Source organism: Telopea speciosissima, chromosome 11, assembly GCF_018873765.1.
Source record: "Telopea speciosissima isolate NSW1024214 ecotype Mountain lineage chromosome 11, Tspe_v1, whole genome shotgun sequence".
Taxonomy (NCBI): domain Eukaryota; kingdom Viridiplantae; phylum Streptophyta; class Magnoliopsida; order Proteales; family Proteaceae; genus Telopea; species Telopea speciosissima.
Genome location: NC_057926.1, coordinates 47,819,917 through 47,839,588, shown reverse-complemented (window position 1 = coordinate 47,839,588; position 19,672 = coordinate 47,819,917). Strand labels below are relative to the sequence as shown.

Genomic DNA, 19,672 nt, shown 5'->3' with positions numbered 1-19,672 from the left:
GTGTTATTGATACGGTATTGGAATCGATCACGCAAAACCAGTACATATACCGGAGATATGATATCAATACCTCAAACCGTGATTGACTGATGAAGTTAGTTTCATTATTTGTTATTGGGACCCACCAACCAATAAGTTGGGTCGTTGATTTGTTGGGCATTGTTATAACTTTCATGAATGAAATTATTTACCAAAAGACAGATATCTTAGGTTGCTTAAATGGTATGAATCAAGTGTACCTTCCTAAACAACCAAGGATCAAATATTGGTATCGACAACACCACTTACCAGAAATTATTTCCGAAAAGTCAATTCTCTGAGGATATTCCTTCTGATAGGTGTGGGTAGCTAATCCGGATTCGTGGGTGTATGAGGAGGTCAGAATCACAGATATATTGATAACGTCCCAGAAAAGGTCCATACCTAAATGAAAGGACAATAATGTCTTAAATTGGTAAGTAAGTGCAGAGGGTTATTTTGATCGTTTTCGCTCTTTTTTAGAGATTTTTTTTTTTGAGAATTTACCTACGCTATAGTGATGTGGATCCACATCCTCTATTTCCTCTAGTGGTACTTCCATCCTATTTTTTTGGTTTGCCAGCATGCCATCTCGTTTTATAAAGATCTAATGGCCATAAAAGAATGAATTCAAAAAATTTTGAATTTTACCTGAGCCATGTTTGAACCACCATAAACAACCCAACCCGACCGATCTATTCCTAACCGAACCATACCCTATCAAACTAAACCCATATTCATTTCAAATCCCCATTTCAAATCGATCAGAAAGCCAAAGCCCTAAAATCTAGTTGCAGAACCGTGAGAGGGAAGGGATGTGGGGCGGAGGGAACTGGACGAGGAAGAGGAGCAGAGCTATCTAACGTTGTTGCAAGCCCTATCAAACTATACCCATCTCCATTTCAGATCCCCAGTTCATTTCGATGGGAAAGCCAAAGCCCTAAGACGAAGTTGCAGAACCGTGGGAGGGAAGTGGGGCTGAGGGAACTGGACGAGACTTGGTTATTACCCTCTTCAGAAACCACGGATTCACCGAAGATGGAAAGGTTTTGTTCATCAGCTTAGAAAACAAAACTATCAATCATAATATACAGAATGTGGCTCAAAATATCGCAATCTTGAGAAAAAATGGAGTACCTGCCTACCTGGGTCAAATATTGTGACTTCACTAACTTGCTATCCCAGAACGAAGACATATAAAAATGGCCGGTTCAAACAGATACTTAAGGATATTCAGTAAATGGGTTTCGACCCTTCAAAATACTTGGGTTTGCATTATTGCTCTCTATGGGTTTGCAATAATGAACAAATCGACATGGAAGCAGAAATTGAAGGCATATTGAAGGTGGGGCTTTTCTGAGAATAAGATTCTCGTGGCATTTAGGAGGTATCCTTGGTTTATGACAGTTTGAAAAGAAGATTATGAGCCATATGGATTTCTTTGTGAAAAAAAATAATGGTTTGGGAATTGGCAAAAATTATGAGGAACCCAAAAATTCTCTGGTTTAGCTTGCAGAAGAGAGTTATCCCAAGGTGTTCAGTTCTTTGAGTTCTGCAATTGAAAGGTCAAGTGGAGGGAAAGTGGTTTTTTTTCTCCCTCTTTTTGGACTAGAAGAGATCTATTATTGTTATATTGTTGGATATCGTACAATCAGTGAGCTTCCCCACCTTTGAGCATTGCTCAATTTGGATTTCTAGTAGTAAATCTTACACCAATTCCACTTTTTAAGTTTTTGTTAAATGAGCAGGAAATTTGTTCTGTGATTGAGTCTAAATCCCATATGAACTTAAAAAGCAGTATGTAGTTTGCATTGTGGTATTCTGATCTTCGAAATTGGCTGGCTGATGTCTCTCATCTGAAATGTGTACAGATAACTTTTTTTTCTAAACTTTATATTTCTATTGCTTGGTTCATGGAAGATGCTCTACAAAGCTTGAAGACGAGAAGAATGACTTTGAATGAGACGGTGCCATAGTGGTAGGAGAAGAAGGGCTTTGAAACGTCTCCTTGAACTCTGATTTTTCGGAAGAAGAAGAGGAAACGTTGGCCGAACTCTGCGCACTCACCCAGCTTGGTTCATGGAAGATGCTCTACAGAGCTTGAAGAGGAGAAGAATGGCTTTGAATGTACTGAGACGGTGCCATAGTGGTAGGAGAAGAAGGGCTTTGAAACGTCTCCCTGAACTTTGCGATCTCTCAGCCGGTTTGATGTTCATGGCAAAAGAGAGCACGAACGACGGTTCCTTCTTCGTTTGGGAAGAAGGGTTTGAACAAAATGGATTTAAGATAGGGTTTTGAAAACCACTTGGTGGTTCGGTTTGATGGTTAAGAACCGGTTGGATTGGTTTGACTGAGTTGGGGTTTAAGTTGGTTCAGACATGGCTCAGATGAAATTCAAAATTTTTTAAATTCATTCTTTCACAGCCGTTGGATCTTTATAAAACCAGGTGGCACAATGACAAGCTAGGGAAGTAGGATGGAAGTACCACTAGAGGAAGTAGAGGATGTGGATCCATAATGATGTATGTGATTTTGCTTACGCTCTTGATGATGTGACACTGCTTAAGCCTTGTTTTTAGTATAACCTCAAATATAGTTGATTGAGATCAAAGATTCATGCGATCGATCCCTTTTAGCTGGACTTTGATGATGTGATGTTGCCCTTTGTTTCATATTCCGTTTCGAGACCTAGAGTAGAATGTCGGGTTTTTCAGAAAAGGTTCGTAGCAATGGTAGATGCCCTAGAGTTTTGACACTTAGAGCAGAATGTCTGTTTCACACTCCATTTCAAGACCTAGAGCAGAATCTCGGGTTGTTAGGAAGCGGTTCGTAGCTACGGTAGATTCCCTAGAGTTTCTCTCGATGTTTTTGCCCCCATCTCTTTTATTTCCTTTTTTGTTTTGCTTATGTCTCTTTTAAGATCCATGTAACCGACCCAATTAAGTTGGGATATGGCTATGATGTTGTTATTGTATGGTGTTATATGTGATTTGGAACTTACAATTATTGAGAGACGTACAAGAATAAGTGGTGGTATGATTTCCTACAAGGTCTATACCATGTAGGCGGTCTTGGCTTCAAATCAAAATTTTTTAATTCAGAGTGACGGATTGAATCTCACGCAATATGAGGTATTCGAATCAAACATCAAAATTGGGTTTAGGTTTACCTTTTAGTGTTGCAAGCAAAACACCTCAAACAGTTCATAGCTCAATATTTGATGGACTAAGAAGGCAGCGGAACCCTCCCTTGAGATGACAACACCCAACATTTGGAGAGAGAGAGAGGGAGAGCTTAAGATTTTTTCCGGAGAATTCTTATTCTCACAAAATATATTCGATAGTAAACCATGCAGGGTCCTCAAATGATCGAGTTTGATACACACACTAATATATACCTACATTTATGTTTAGAATTTCTATTATTATGAACACACAATGCGACAACCATACCAACAAAAAGTTCAACTCTAACCTTAGTTGCGAACCCCGTCATACTTCTTTACACACAATCATCCATAAAAATAAAAACAAAAATTAATTAAATTAAATAATTTATTTAAATTTAATGGACACAATGTCCAACAACACCAACTGGCAATATTGTTCCATGGAAACTAATTAACTATACTCAATGTCACCATCCATTATGGCATTATCGTCTCGTGACATTACAAAACTTGCAAGAATTAGTGGTTTTGCGTGTCAACTTCAGTTTCTCTTACGTGAGGTTTCCCAAAGACATATAAATTAAGAAAAAGAGGTATTTACAAAGTTATCCTTCGGGAGGATTACAGACTTCTCTAAAACTGCCTTATATGGTAGTGTTCTGAAGAACATAGAGAGGAGGTTGTCATCATCGAAACATTTAAAAGTACTGTTAATTGGTAAAGTTAGTTGCTAAGTCTGCTAGTTCTAAAAAAATCCTCTGCAGTGTCCTTATAGTTCAGGCCTAAGAGTTCGACACATGGAAGATGCGACATCCAATGGTGCCAAAGTTGAGAAGAAAGGAAAAAAAAAAAAAAAAAAAATGGGGTCAATCAAGCTCGCACCATTGGATGAAGCATCTTCCACGTGTCGAGCTCTCAGTTCCGAACTGCAAGACATTGCTAGATGAAAGAATTGCAAAGGATTTTAATCCGTACATAGTCTTTGCATGGTTTCAAAAATAAGAATCAGCTCGAGTGAATTGACCAATATAAATTGGTCTTCATGAATCAATTCAGAATCATGGTACCTACAGTGAGGAAGAGTCTAAAGCATATCCAATATCATTTTGGTCTTCATAACTTCTATTATGCTTATATTTTGGGTCGACCACACTACAGATTTTGATAGGACCTAAAAGTCCCTGAATGTTTGTTTTAAGTAGCAGCTAAAGGTTGTTGCCGTTATTGTAATTTTATTTATTTATCATCATCAATACATACATACATACATTGCCGACCATTAGCAAAATAAAAATATTATGCGTATAATTAGTGGAGTTTTATATTATGATAACTTGCAAGTAGATTGCAATGAATGTTACCATCTTTCGATTTATCTATTACTCTTTAATGTGACTTAAATTCTTGTTAATTTAATTAAGATCAAATGTTCTCTGTGCCGGGGGCGCAGACTGCGCCCAGACACATGAGGATGGGCAAAATGACCACCCTGTCCCCTTGAATGGCAGCAATACCCAGCCCATGTGTCTGGGCACAGCCTACGCTATAGCATAGAGAACATCAGCCCTTTAATTAATTAAGGTCATTTATTGTAGACAAGAACAAAGTAAAAAAAAAAACATTTGAAAGATTGTACCCTTACCCTTGAAATCTAAAGCATCAATTGGTGATTGACGCAACAATAGATTTTGAAAATTTAGGATTATTAAGTTATTGATCGAAGCATAAGACTATAAGTGTGAGGTGGGTTTTTATGTCAAGTGGTTTTAAGTGTACACAAAGTATGGCTTTTTTAGCTTTCAAGTTACCCTAATCCATGCTTGCTCTTATTTCCTTTATTAAGGTATTACCCTAATCCATGCTTACTCTTATTTTTTTAGGTTGAGGAAAGCACATTTAATTTATTTGTATACTTTAATCCTACTTAGAGTACAAGCAAATAAAGTACATGGGAGCTTAGTAGATCTTCTAAGTCTTACTACATACCTCCTTAGTGTATTGGAATCCAAGAAAGGAAAAAAAAATAAAAAATAAAAGACAACAAGAGAGAGAGAGAGAGAGAGAGACATAGACTTATCACTACTTCTGACTTATTATGTTTTTCTTTTGTTTTTTATTTACTTTTTGTGTTTTAATCAAAATTAAGAAAATTGTGTGTCTTTTCCTTTCGCAATGCACAAAAGTTGCTGGCATTCATCATTCTTTTAGCCCTTCATCCAAAAAAGATTGTAAGATCCATTTGCGGCTAACACAACAATATTTGCTAACCAATTACACATCAATTTGATTTAAAAAAAAAAAAAAAAAAAAAAAAAACAAGAAGAAGGGTCACTGAATAAGCGGCATAGAGGAGCACACCAATGAGCTGTGTCAAAATGATATTGTATATGGGAGGGCAGCGACATCATTTCATGTTTGAAGGAGAGAAGATAGACGCAAGGATGCTAGTGTACCCTACCCTAGCGGCTTAGAGAAACTTTTCCCTAGGGAAAAAGATCTCTATCTTGGAGTGTGGCCTACACCAGCACTCTCATGAGTCTCTCTCTCTCTTTCCTCCCTATATGAAAAGAAACTTCTGCCCTTTTGTTTTGAGGATGAGAAAGATAGACACATGGGAGTGGGAGTGCTAACGTAGGCCACACTCCCGCATAGAAAACTGCTTCCCATAAAAAAATAGCAAGTCTGCAAGGACAAAGATTCTTATCTCCTCAGCCTAAGAAAGTCCATAAAGGCACACAGCTTTAGAAATGATGTTTGGGCTGGTAACTGGCTGCTTGTGCAAGTTAATTGGGCTTCATTATGGGCTTGGAAGCTTGGTCATTTTGAGCCTTGAACCAAGCCATAGTTAGCTTTTGTGCATCTTGATTTGAGCCCAAACCACTGATAATGCTCCATTATAGGTAAATGAGCCTGGCAGCAGGCTTGACCCAAATTTTGGTATATTTATACGCCCATCATATGCTAAATGGGAGGCATTTCTATCCCTAGTTTTGATATCTAGGCCTTATGGAATTTTGCTTGAATGAACCAAAATATATACAATGGGGGTTTTTCTACATTTTCTTGTTCTTCTGATCTGTGAGAAGATCATTGATCTAGAGCTTAATATCCTCAAATTCTCTAGTAAGGGTTGAGCCAAGGATGGCACAAAATAAATTGTGTCATCTTGAACTATCTCATCTCTACTGCCTTCAAAGGGTCCATCACATAGTAGTTTCCCCTCATCTTCACGATCTTTAATTGGACTAGGAACCTCTGCAATACTGACGGGGCAGCGGTGCACATCTGGCGGCACAGCAGAGGCCATGTGTGCCATCCTTTAACTCCACCTCAAAATACCATATGAGACTTTCTCCCAGCAAACATGGGAAAGAAGTGATGGGATTACTAAGTGGATCACCTACCCGTACATGTATGCTTCATGTACGGTGGTGATGACATTTGCCCTATATCATCACCTAATCAATATGTGAAGCGTACACATACGGGTAGTTGATCCGGACTTGGTTAAGATGGGGAGGTGAATTAGTTACCATATACGTGAGTCATCATGGGCTCACATTAGAAATGCCATATTTGACCATGATACTTCGGGCTATAAGGGGTGTTTGGGCTGGCTCACCACTTCGAGTTGTGAGCCCATAAACTGGCCCAGAATAAGCTCTTACATAGGGTGTCTTTTCTGAAGCTCTGTGGTGTTGGGTACATCCATGTGTACATAATTTTTGTAAAGGAGAGGGTTTCTGGAGCAAACGGCATAGAGAAACACACCAATGAGATGCGGCAAAATGATATCATATAGAGAAAAATAGAGAAGAGCTAGTGTAGCTGCCCTGGCAGTTTAGAGATTCTTTTCCATTTTTCTGTTGCCCTTATTGTTAGTTGCTTCCACCATTAACTTGCTTCCTTCAGAAGTTTTGTGGTTAGGGATTCACTTGTGGTGATTACGGTTGGACCAAATCCATTGCCATCTGTTTCACTTATAACTTATAAGCAATGCTTGCAAGGGAAAGCTATTGATGTTGCTATAAAGCTATTTCTTAGCATATAAGAAATTAACCTTTCTCTTTTAGCCACGTGGAATGAATGATGTGGACACCCCAAACCATGACAAGGTGGGACCCATTCATTGACAGGTCCTTGTACATAAGAAGTATACGTTTGGGCCTCTATTACAAGCGTTGGGCTGCTAATTGGACCGGATTGGGTCGTGCAATTCATGAAATAATAGGGCCACTATGGCCAAGCCCGGTTTAGTAAAATTGGCTATAAGACTTAATAATTTGTTTGGAGAAAGCTTCCAACCACCAACATGTGGAGGAATTTCTCATGCCCACAACTTATTCTAACTTAGGGGAAAAAATATATTGTGATTTTTAAAAGCTGACATCAAAATTAACATATAATCGGCCGAATTGACCCGAATTCAATTGAAGCTGATTCTGATTAATCTTGGTTTTTCGCCTACCGAGTCCAACCAAGTCCGACCAATTTTGTAACAATTCTTAGCAAATTTTAAGATGAATCAGATTAGAATTGAATCAAAATCGATAAAGAATGTGAGATGGGCCTATTTCCATAAGGAGTGGGAGCATGGAATGAGGTATCAGTATCGCTTGGCTGGTTGTGGATCGAGTAAGTATCGATATCATACTAAGAGTAAAATTGTTTAAAAAAAAAACCCCAATTTTAAATGAAAGTAAAGATAATATTGATAAATCCAAACTGTTACCAACCAGTCTAGATTAATATCAATCTCTGCCAATACCGATACTAATTTCTCAATCCCTAAGTGGGAGAGATACAGACTTAGCCTAGACACAGTGCTAGCGTACTCAGCCTCTACCCTTTTTAAATCCTTTTTAAAAACACTTGCGTAGAGAAACAATCAAATAAGCATAAGATGGGAAGAGTTATTGAAGAATCAAATTCCAAATGAAATGTTTTTTTAAAGTGTTCATTGAATTCCATGGAAACAAGTAAGGACCAGAAAAAATGCATGAGATATCAAGAAAGCGACTAAGCGAGAGAGACCAAAGGATTAGATTAGCTCACTGCTGAAATATGCAAAACGCGTTCGTTCTGAAATCGAAAACGCATCTCAACAGTTTTCTCCACTTTTTTTTTTTTCCTTCAAGTAAAAGTAAAAGTCCTCTCTGTTTGAATAGACGGAAAATTCAAAATGTTCCGTCATCAAGGAATCCTAATTTCTTAAGAATAAGTCATGTCAGTGATTGATTTGACGGTTTTGAATTTGATCCAACGGTTGTTGATGGTTTTGGACAACTGTTGGCCAATCAGGTGGTTTATTATGATGTTTTCCCCGCGTCCCCCAGTTCCAACTGTCCCCAAAAACAACAAAAAAATTAAAAAAAAATATGAACTCATCAACCCAATTTAAAAATTTGAAACCACCACTTACTTTCACTCAACACGTGTCATGGAAATAATCAATTTGAACCTAAGACTTTTTTGGTTTTTTTTTTTTTTTTTTTGTTTTAAAGAAAAAAAATCTAATTGGATCCGTTACAAGGACCTTGTTCTTCAATCAAGTCTATTGAAGGTTATACTTGTTACAAGGCTAAAAGATTTGTGTTTTTTCTCAGCATTTCAGTTAAGGTTATTGTAAAACTATTGCTAAAATTTGAAGAATGATCATAATAGAACTGATTTGGGAATTACTTCAATTTATGATAAATTATGTGAAAATCATTTCTAGCCATGCCACGTTTTACTTCATGTGTTTCTTTCATCAATTTCCTACAATGCCAACACGGCATCTTTTTTTGACTAAAGAAAGTGAAGTGATGTATTGGAAGTTAAAATTTTCAATAGCAACAAAAAATACCAAATTAAGAGGTAGGAGGTAAGGCAAGTGGCAATAGATTTAGCTTTTGCCCCAAGTCAAATTTCAAAGTCAAGATGATGCGATGATTGTTTTATGTTTTCATCTCTCTTTTCAAATTCATTTTTTTTTTTTTTTTAATTTTCTTTTCTTGGCATCCAAACATAGCCTTAGGATTAGCACTTAAGCCACCAAACTTGGAAGATCATCCCAAGTCACAAGAAGTAGTATTGATGGAGAAGTTGGTCCTATTGAAGGGTGAGTATCTTAAAAAAACATAAGAAAGAAAGACCAAGTTTTCCTAAACTCATGGTAAAGGTAACTAGTGGGTTCAGATGGTGTTCATAGGGTATAAGGTAATGTAACAATGGAAGTTTATCATCTAATCATAAATAGAGGAGGCAGACATTATCAGCCATTGAGGTTGTATTTTTCCTTCACATGCAGTGAAGGAAAACTTTGTCCTAAGAATGCTGGAGTGTTAGACTAGAATCCTCCGTCAAGTAGCTCAACACATACACCAAGGAACTTTATCTTGTATGCCTCTAGTTAAATCATTCATGATAAAAGTAAACAAATAACAGCTTAAGGTTGATTCTTGGTGTCATCAAACTGTAATTGGAAACTCAGTACCTTGACCCCCAGCCCAATATTTCTTACGCTAGTCATTACATCATCACACATATTTTTAGTGATGTCCACATATTTATATGACACCCTTCTTTTCTCTAGTATTTGCGAGATTAACTACCTAGGAACTTTGTCGTAGGATATTTTTTTGTCAATAAAAGCTATATGAAGATCTTTCTTGTCCTTTCTATATATATCTTTCCATGAGTCTCTTAAGAGAATATGTCGAATTTGCATAAAATATTCTTTGATAAGTGTCATAATTAAAAAAAAAAGGAAAACAAATTGACAAATACATTATATCTTCTTCTAATTTATTGGTTCAAATTTATCTTATTGGCCCACCATGTGACTAAGAAACTGCATTCCTCTCTACTCCACCAAACTCTTATCCTTTAAAATGGAAAGATTCCACCCAGTAGCAACAACTAACCCTTTATTTTTTCTCTTGGCTTCCAAACAAACCCCAATTATCCTTAGGCAACATGTATGTGCTCCTCTAGTTTTTTGTCTTTTGAACTTATTAGGAAATCCTTACCAAAAAAAAAACTTATTAGGAAATCCAATGAACCCCACACGGAAAGGATGATAATGCGCTGGAGTCGGCAATGAAAGAAGGTTCCTTCCCACCTCCAACGCGGTGATGGGTCCCACAGTAAAGTTGAGGATAGGCCCACAGTAAAATAATTCAGGTGGTGTAGTTTTTAGAAATTTCAAATAGTTTGAATTTCAAACTTCACAAGGATCTACAGATTTTGACTACTTGAATTTTGATGGGTGTCAGAGTTTGATCTCACTACCATTCTCCCAGAGACCGCTTCCCGGTTTGACTCGTTCCGATTTCCTACAACGCTAAGGTACTATTTCCTTCTAACATCTGGTGTAGCCATCTACCCTACAATGGTCATGCAACTTAACACCAAATCAAGAATTTAGCTCGTCTCCAGGGAGTCTAGCATGCCTAAGGTCCTGTCAGTCGTTGGATTGTGTCGCACACATTCTTAGATATGCTCCGAGATGCGTGTGGTATAATTCAACCGCTGGATGCCCCCTGACAACACCTTGGGCGCTAGACTCCCAGTCCTGATCCGCAAACCAATCCCTTAAAATAAAAAAAATAAAGTAAACCACATTGCCACAATCCATGCCAATACACTACAAATTTGTGGACACTTTTCCTAAAGTGAAGGGAAAATCCCTTGATAGAGGCATTAGGATGGTGCGCGAAGGATATCCGAAACTATACAGAGATACTATCAACTACGTACAATACGAAAATAGACATTTATAACCTTAGATGAGTGTATTTTTCTTGCACGCACTCTTTGAATATAATTTGAAGTGGTATGAGTGTATGACAACTTAGAAGGTTCAGTTTTGTTTTTTTTCTGTTAATTTTCTCAAACTTAGCTTTCAAAAGTAAAACAACTTACCAAGTGGTATGAGTGTATGACAACTTAGAAGGTTCAGTTTTGTGTTTTTTATTTTAATTTTCTCAAACTTAGCTCTCAAAAGTAAAACAAGTTACCAAAGCAGAATTTGTCTAAACTCTAAGGATCTTTATCACCTCCAGTTGGCTGACCGGCCCAGGTCCTCAGTTCCTCTAACAAAGGGGGGCTGAAATGATCTCTCTACCCATGCCCAAACACTTTGTTGGAATTTTTCAAAATATTGATGTGGACTTTTAGTCCCACATCGGCTACGAAAGGAAAGCTCATTGGGTTTATATGTGTTAGTAGTTAGTAGTTATTATTATCACATGTAATGCTAGAAGAGATTGTACGGTGCACTTGACAGTGAGGACGGTAACCGTCCGAGCTCGTACGCATGTGCGTGCATGTGCATGAGGCGCAATGTGACGCTTTGATGACGCACTTTGCACTTCACACGTGCGCATCATCGCAGCCCACACGAACAGCCAAGGGAGCCCAGCCCAATAGTCATGACCTGTCAGGTCAAGCCATATGAGCCAATGGGTGTGACCCATCCGAACAAGCCTTGTGGGCCTATAAATGGACCACGAATTCTCTCGGTCCACATATCAAAAAATCTCTAATAGCTTCACAGTCTTATTGTCTCTGCAACCAATAACACTCTGCCTGATTTATCTTTGGAAGTAGGTTTGCTGCAATCCTTTGCAGGATTAGGAGGGTGCAAATACTGTCTTAAGGACAGAACGATTTCGTTCGACTCAGGCCATCTTTCTGTCTTCTTCTTTTTGTTCAGATTTCTTACACACTCTGCCCAAATGGGATCCATCATCCCCCTATTAGAGGAACTGGGGAACTGGACCGATCAGCAAACTGGAGGAGATAATTTTCCAGTGTATAGATGGAAAAATCATTCCCATAGAATTAGAAGGTTGTCTCTTTTTTAAGGTAAAGAATTAGACGCTTGTCAAACACGCCTTTAGTCCTCTCTCTGTAGTCTCCTGCTCCCTAGCTTCCCTGCTAGGCCAATTTTTCTCCTCTGCATTTGGAGACCTGTAAGCTCCTTAGCTTTACCCAAAAAAAAAAAAAAATCCTTAACAATACCCTTTGGCTGAGTGACACGTGGAAAGCAAGAATCCAATGGTCAGAATTTAAAATTTTGTTTTAACCTCTTAACTAACCATGGTTACACCAACCCTTAGGTTAACCTGGGTTTAACTATTAACTCATCCTAACCCTAACCCTAGTTTAGTCTACTGCACCTCCACCTCCACCACCACTGCTACCATGTTCATGTCACCAAATAGGACTTCGACCCGACCCGACCCGACCTGAGCTACTTATCGATCCATATTTATGGTATGAATCATGATTCATAATCTTGGATCGGATCGGTTGGATCGAATCGGTATTGACTGAAGCTGATCCCAAGATCAGACCGATCCTTTGACATTTTACTGGAATGATACCTAGATCGGGATTCTCGTTTGGATTGGCCGATCCGATCCGAGAACTTCATCAATATTACTATATACATAACGATAATATTTAGTTATGAAGTTCGGATTCCTATCACTGCTTAGTGCTTAAGCAGTCACACACTAATCATAAAATGACTTATATTATATTATTTTATACTTAATCATGTCATCCTTAATCATTTCATCGTCGTAATTCAATATTTACCATAATATATTATTTTTATCATTTTTTTTATAAACAAAATATTATATTTATCATGTCAAGGGTCAACGTCACGTAGTTTTACACCTACTCTTCTTCCTGGGAGGTGGTTGTAATTTTTTCATTTTTTTTTGTTATTTTTTATATATTATTTTAACAGATACTTATCGATACTAGTCCGATCCAATCCGAAGAATATCGATCGGTCCGATCTGATATCACAACATCTATTGGTCCTAATCGAAGAGTCGATCCATAAAAAACGATTTTTGAGTGTTTTTGACTAATCCGGACCGATTTTGACCGATCCGATACCGATCTGAAAAGGTTTTGGCCATGACCGTTATCGAGACCGATGCCTGAATTTTGAACCTTGGTGTGAATGTGCTTACCATAAGGTTTTTTTTTTTAATGGATACCATAAGTTCTTTTTATATTTGTCTACGAAAATGGTCAACTCTACAGCCCCCAGCCTCTCGAATCGTTATCCCCTTCAATTTGTTGTTCTTTTTAATCCCTCCAATTTCTCACATAGGGGTTGAAATGACCACTTTATCTTTTACCCAAAAACACTGCTCAAGATGGGATCCACTCCCCCTTATTAAAGAAATTGAAGGAGTTGGAGGTGCCCGCAAATTGAAGAATTGGAGGTGATAATTATTCCCCCCTTAGATCATATGGAAAAAGGAAAAAAAAAAGGAAAAAGAAGTTAAGAAGGGTGGAGGAGTTTTCCTTCCATGTTAATAAACCACTATTTCTCTTGGCCTATATAAAACCCCAAAACCTCCTGACATCTTCTCCAAGCAACCAGATCACATCTTTCCTTCTCTTCCTATTTCCATCTTCTCTCTAACAAAAGATCAAACACCAGGGAGCCATGGTTCTCTCAAAGACTGTATCAGGGTCCGATGATTCCATCAACTCCACCTTCGCTTCCCGATACGTCAGGACTTCCCTTCCAAGGTCATCATCATCATCTATGACATTTCTCTTCTCTTCTGTTTTAGTTTACATTTTTTTTAAATTATTTAATGAGTTCTTAATTTGAAGAACCAGATTTAATTAGGTAGAGATAATATGGTTTGGTTAAATTTATGCAGGTTCAAGATGCCGGAGAATTCGATACCAAAGGAAGCGGCGTATCAGATCATCAACGACGAGTTGATGCTCGATGGGAACCCAAGGCTGAACTTGGCCTCCTTCGTCACCACCTGGATGGAACCAGAGTGCGATAAGCTCATGATGGCCGCCATTAACAAGAACTACGTCGACATGGACGAGTACCCTGTCACCACTGAACTTCAGGCATCTCTCTCTCTCTCTTACTGTTTATTATCATTAAATCTATAATCTGCAGTACAGCTCACAGCTACACACACTTACTGTTTACGTATTTGTTTCTTGTGGGGTAGGTAACCGATCACCTCGTGAGGGATCCGGTTCCCAATGACATATCCAACGGTTGGATTGTGTTACACACATCTTAACGGTTGATTAGAACCTAATTTTTTTAGGAGTTTAAAAAAAAAAAAATAATTTTCAACCGAATCAAGGATCAAAAAACCAAAATAATAAGTAGGAATTATGTGCTACTAACCATTACTGACTAAAAGGGCGTACCCATTGTCCACAAGGCTCTTGCTTGCCACGGGAGGGTCTGAGATTCCAAGGGTCATAATGTATGTAGTCTTACCTTTTAATTGATCACTATAAGTGTGTGTGTGTGTGTGTGTGTGAGGGACTCTAGAGACTCAAGTAGCAAATTTATAAAAAAAATTTATTACTACCTGGGACGCAAGAACTTTCTTGCGATCCCAAGTTGCAGCGGCTACCCAGACATATGGGCTGCTCATTCAGGGGGCAGGGTGACCATTTTGCCCACTCTCATGTGTCCGGGTGCAACCTGCGCTATTGCACAGAGAACATTTGGCCTTTATTTTATTATAATACCCTGTTTGAAGGAAAATGTTATAACTGCCATTATAACTGTGACTACATATTAGGTTTCCGTTACCGTTCCGTCATTAGTGCCACAGGTCACTGGAAAGACAATTTTGGATCCCGGCAACACGGGGACAGGACCGCGGCTCGACGGGCCCAACCACCACTTCCCATGTGAAGGCAAAGGAAAATATGTTTTAACTTTCAAGGGTGTTTTGGTAAATTGGATTATGAGACGACTTATACACTTCGGTATGTCTATTTACAATAAACACCCTTTGATTCTTTTTTGGTTTCCTAAGTTGGGCCCAGACTTGCAATAATTGTAAGCCACGATTGGTCACCAATTTGTGCTTCGTGACAAGCGTCAAACAACTTGGCGTTGCCAACACGTCACGATACCCAGAGGGATTTGTAGTGTGGCCCACATTTCTTATCCTTTGCTCTCAACTATTATGACTGAATTGACCCTACAAAGAAGTTGTTTGTACAGGGTATTTTCGTAGTTTGAATCCGGACAAGTGGTTCAACTTTTCAAAATGGGATTTGAAAAGGTCCTTTGAAAAATATGAACGTTCTCGTGACTCGTGACTACAGGCGCAATTTTAGACACAAAAGTCTAGTTGGGTAAAAACAAGAAAAGACAAATATTTGAATCGGTCAATCAGATAGACGGCTGAGATGCAGTGGAGAGCCTATTCTTTTTTGTGATAAAAGGAGAGCCTATTCTTACTTTCTTAGTAATTGATTGTCAGACCCTCATTGTCGGTAACGATCCAACGGTATAGATAGAATTTTAGGGTCTTCGGATCACTCAAAGCCTTCTGAAGAATGAGTCACTAACTAGGAAGTGTTCATCAAGGGGAGTTTCTGTAGAGGACTACAGTTACTAGACTGTGAACTCTAGTTATTGACACTTGGATTGGAATCTTGGTTCTTGAGATAACAAATCTCTATTTTTAGTTAATTAATCTGAGTTTCCAGTGTTTTAAATTTTAATACATAATTAAAGTATCCAAGCGACAAACAAGTCCTCTAGTTAAATAATGAGGTATACACTTTCAACTTTCAACTTTCAACTTTCAACAAATAAACTATTTGTTTGATCGAGTCCAACGCGCAATGGACTAACTTTATTGACTATAATAATAGAAAAATTGAATGTTAGGGGAAGATTGCTTTTGAAGTTGGTTAACTAGTAATGGGCCTGGGCCCAATTAATATAGTTTAGGGGCTCATAATACTGATTGTGAAACTTTGATGGAATGGATCTTGCTTTAGAGCTTTTTTCTTTAGCTAATTGTTGCTTTAACTATGGTGATAGTCAATTTTAATGAATTCCTTTTCCTTTTTGTATTCGAGTAGAATCGATGCGTTAACATGATAGCTCATCTATTCAATGCTCCACTCGGGGATTCGGAGACGGCCGTCGGTGTTGGAACGGTGGGTTCCTCGGAGGCTATAATGCTTGCAGGGCTTGCATTCAAGAGGAAGTGGCAAAACAAAAGGAAGGCTGAAGGAAAACCATGTGATAAGCCCAATATCGTCACTGGTGCTAATGTTCAGGTATATACTTAATGGTTTTAATGGGCCCAATAGATCTATTATGGGCCTTGGGCCTATAATTTTGGGCTCTTCATTAGTGAGTTCAGAAATTGGGCCTTATCCATTTTGTTCGCTTACAATGGTCTCCTTATGGTTTAGGTTTGCTGGGAGAAATTTGCAAGGTACTTTGAGGTTGAGCTGAAGGAGGTGAAGCTTTGTGAAGGTTACTATGTGATGGACCCCGTGAAAGCTGTTGAAATGGTCGACGAGAACACAATCTGTGTCGCTGCTATCTTGGGTTCGACCCTTAATGGAGAGTTCGAAGATGTTAAGCTATTGAACGATCTCTTGGTAGAAAAGAACAAGCAAACAGGGTATGTTTGATCTTGATCACTAACAAGTTAGAACTTGCAAATGTTGTCTCATTTTAGACCAGGCTGAGATTACATAAACCGGACCAAACCCATAAAATGGACTGGTTCATCATGTTCTTCAAAATTAAACCGGTTCAAATCGAAATTAGGGATCAACGCATGCAAACTGATAGTATATGTTACATTTTTGCAGATGGGATACCCCAATCCATGTTGATGCAGCTAGTGGTGGATTCATTGCACCATTCCTTGACCCGGAGCTCGAATGGGACTTCCGGTTGCCGCTGGTTAAGAGCATCAATGTTAGTGGCCACAAATACGGTCTTGTCTATGCCGGTATTGGGTGGGTCATTTGGAGAAACAAGGAAGACTTGCCTGAAGAACTCATCTTCCATATCAACTACCTTGGAGCTGATCAACCCACCTTCACCCTCAACTTCTCTAAAGGTAATTCACCCATAATCTATGACATAGCATATTATGTGCCTTAACAAGCCCACTCTAGTGTATGGGCGTTAAATTGGGCTAGCCTAGTATGATATAGGTTAAAGTATTTGATTTAACGTGTTCCATCAGCTCTGGAGCTTTTGACGTATCAGTCAAGTACCTAACATTTGGTTCTAGAGCCAGACACCACTTCACGGCTTCGAGTCACAGAAAGGGCTACTTAAGAGAGACCCTAGAGTAGAGTGGAGCCGTTTGGAATGGGCTACCTAACACTAGGATGACGACTGCGGAAGCATGGTGGTCTTTTATGCGCCTAACAGGCCCTACTCTAGTGTATGGACGCTAGATTAGATTGGGTCAACCTAGTATCAATTAGGTTAAAGGACTTGATTTAACGCGTTCCATCAGCTCATAATTAAGCCCTTATTGTTTCCTAAAAATTGCAGGATCCAGTCAAGTAATTGCTCAATACTATCAACTAATTCGCTTGGGGTATGAGGGATACCGGAATGTGATGGAGAACTGCCGTGAAAACATGATAGTTCTAAAAGAAGGATTGGAGAAGACTGGGAGGTTCAACATTGTTTCAAAGGTTGATGGTGTCCCTCTGGTTGCTTTCTCTCTAAAGGATAACAGTCAGCACAACGAGTTCGAGATATCGGACTTGTTGAGGAGGTTCGGGTGGATTGTGCCGGCATATACAATGCCACCAGATGCACAACATGTAACAGTTCTTCGTGTTGTGATCCGTGAAGATTTCTCTCGCACTTTTGCTGAGCGACTTGTGTTGGATATTGAGAAGGTACTACATGAACTTGATGCTCTACCTGCTAGGGTCTCGGCCAAGTTAGCTGTGGCTTGTGAAGATAAGAAAGAAGAGTGTAATGGTAATGTTAGTCTTATTTTGAAGAAGACTGCTTTGGAGACACAGAGGGAGATCACTATGGCTTGGAGGAAGTTTGTTCAGGACAAAAAGAAGACTAATGGGGTTTGCTAAAAGGACTACTCCAAGTATAAGGAACCTCTATGAGTTTCTTACTTTTTAATTTCCTCTCTTATCCCTTCCCCCCCTCCCCAATCTCTCTCTCTTTTGGCTCCTCAGTTTCTCTATTGATGTGAATCTGATTTGTTAGTGCTAGTCTACTAGGTAAGACCAAGAGTAATTTGGCTTTGTTATGAGTAATGAACCGGTTGGTAGTATTGCTCTAGCAAGGAATCGGTTTGTCTCTTTACAGTTTTTAATGAAACATTAAAGAAAATTTTACTATTTTTTCTTTCATGGGTTTGATAAACCCATAAAATTCTAGGGTATCTCTAGACTAACAAAAAGATCAACTATGTGATAAACTGGATAGAGCTGAAATTTACCCAAAAAAAAAAAGATAGAGCTGAAATTTTGTGAATAGACAAACCCTAAGTTTTTATGCTTACATGTCAAGTTTTAGTTTGTTCTCTGTGCTGCAGTGTAGGCTGCGCCCAGGCACATGGAGTTGGGCGCAATGACCACCCTGCCTCCCTGAGTGGCAAGCCCATGTGCCTGGGCGTAGCTTGCGCTGTGGCACAGAGAACATTCTCCCATAAATTGAATTTAAAGTGAAACAAATGTTATCAAAATATTATTTATTTTTACAGTAAAATATTTGTTTTTGTGTCATTTGTTTTGGAACATCATGTATTAGCACTTCGCAACAAGACCAATTTTCATAAATAAATAAGAAGCAAGGGCTTGGGCATGCAACATGCCTTTTTTAAGTTTGTTGATAGCAACAAGCAATTAGGATATATGAATTGAAAGTTAAATCACTTTTGATCTAACAATGTTCAGCTAAGTTTATATTTCAAACTTCATACTATATTGCAAGGTGGCCTTTTTAGTTGCATAATTCAATTGAAGAAAAGAAGGATCTTCCCCTTTTTATTATTATTATTAGGGAAGCAGTTTTCTATACGGGAGTGTGGCCTACGCCAACACTCCCATGTGTCTATCTCTCTCCTCCTTAAAATAAGGGGGCAGGGTGTCTTTTCACATGGGGAGGAGAGAGATAGACTCATGGGAGTGCTGGCGTAGGCCACACTCCCAGACAGAGAACTTTTTCCCTTATTATTATTATTATTTTGGGGGGGTGGGGGTGGAGAAGGGTACGTGTACAAGTAAAGCCCCAATACTCTTCTAATAAGGGGGCTTCCTTTAAAATCAATTACTTTTCTACCATGTGTACATTGATGATTTAATTATTCCTATCCATATAAGCATTCTTGATAGACCATTTAAGGATCTTAATTTGTAGTCCATTTCAACCATATTTCACATTATGTATGAGACTGTCCCCCTAGTTATATATGTGTATATATATATATATCTTGGGTGTGAATAGAAAGATTTATTGATGTGACAAATGAAGAAGTTTTAGATTAATCTAAAAATTAATTCAACAAAATGATGTGACCAACAAGTTGAGAAAGTTGAGTGGCAAGTATATTATATTGTTTTGTGGTAGATAACTATCATGAAGAAATGACTTTTCGAATTTAGCTCGTCTCCTGGGAGCCCAGCACGTCCAGGGTGCTGTCAGTCGCTGGATTGTGCTGC

General features: G+C 38.6%; 1 protein-coding gene across 1 annotated transcript; it reads left to right on the top strand.

Moving 5' to 3' along the window:
• Window positions 1-13,594: 13,594 nt before the first annotated feature.
• On the top strand, window positions 13,595-18,118 carry LOC122646376 (glutamate decarboxylase-like). The gene is made up of 6 exons (XM_043839928.1): window positions 13,595-13,738; window positions 13,876-14,080; window positions 16,082-16,282; window positions 16,421-16,635; window positions 16,829-17,082; window positions 17,529-18,118. The coding sequence occupies exons 1-6, from the start codon at window positions 13,653-13,655 to the stop codon at window positions 18,077-18,079; spliced, it is 1,512 nt and encodes a 503-aa protein (XP_043695863.1). The 5' UTR covers window positions 13,595-13,652; the 3' UTR covers window positions 18,080-18,118.
• Window positions 18,119-19,672: the final 1,554 nt, after the last annotated feature.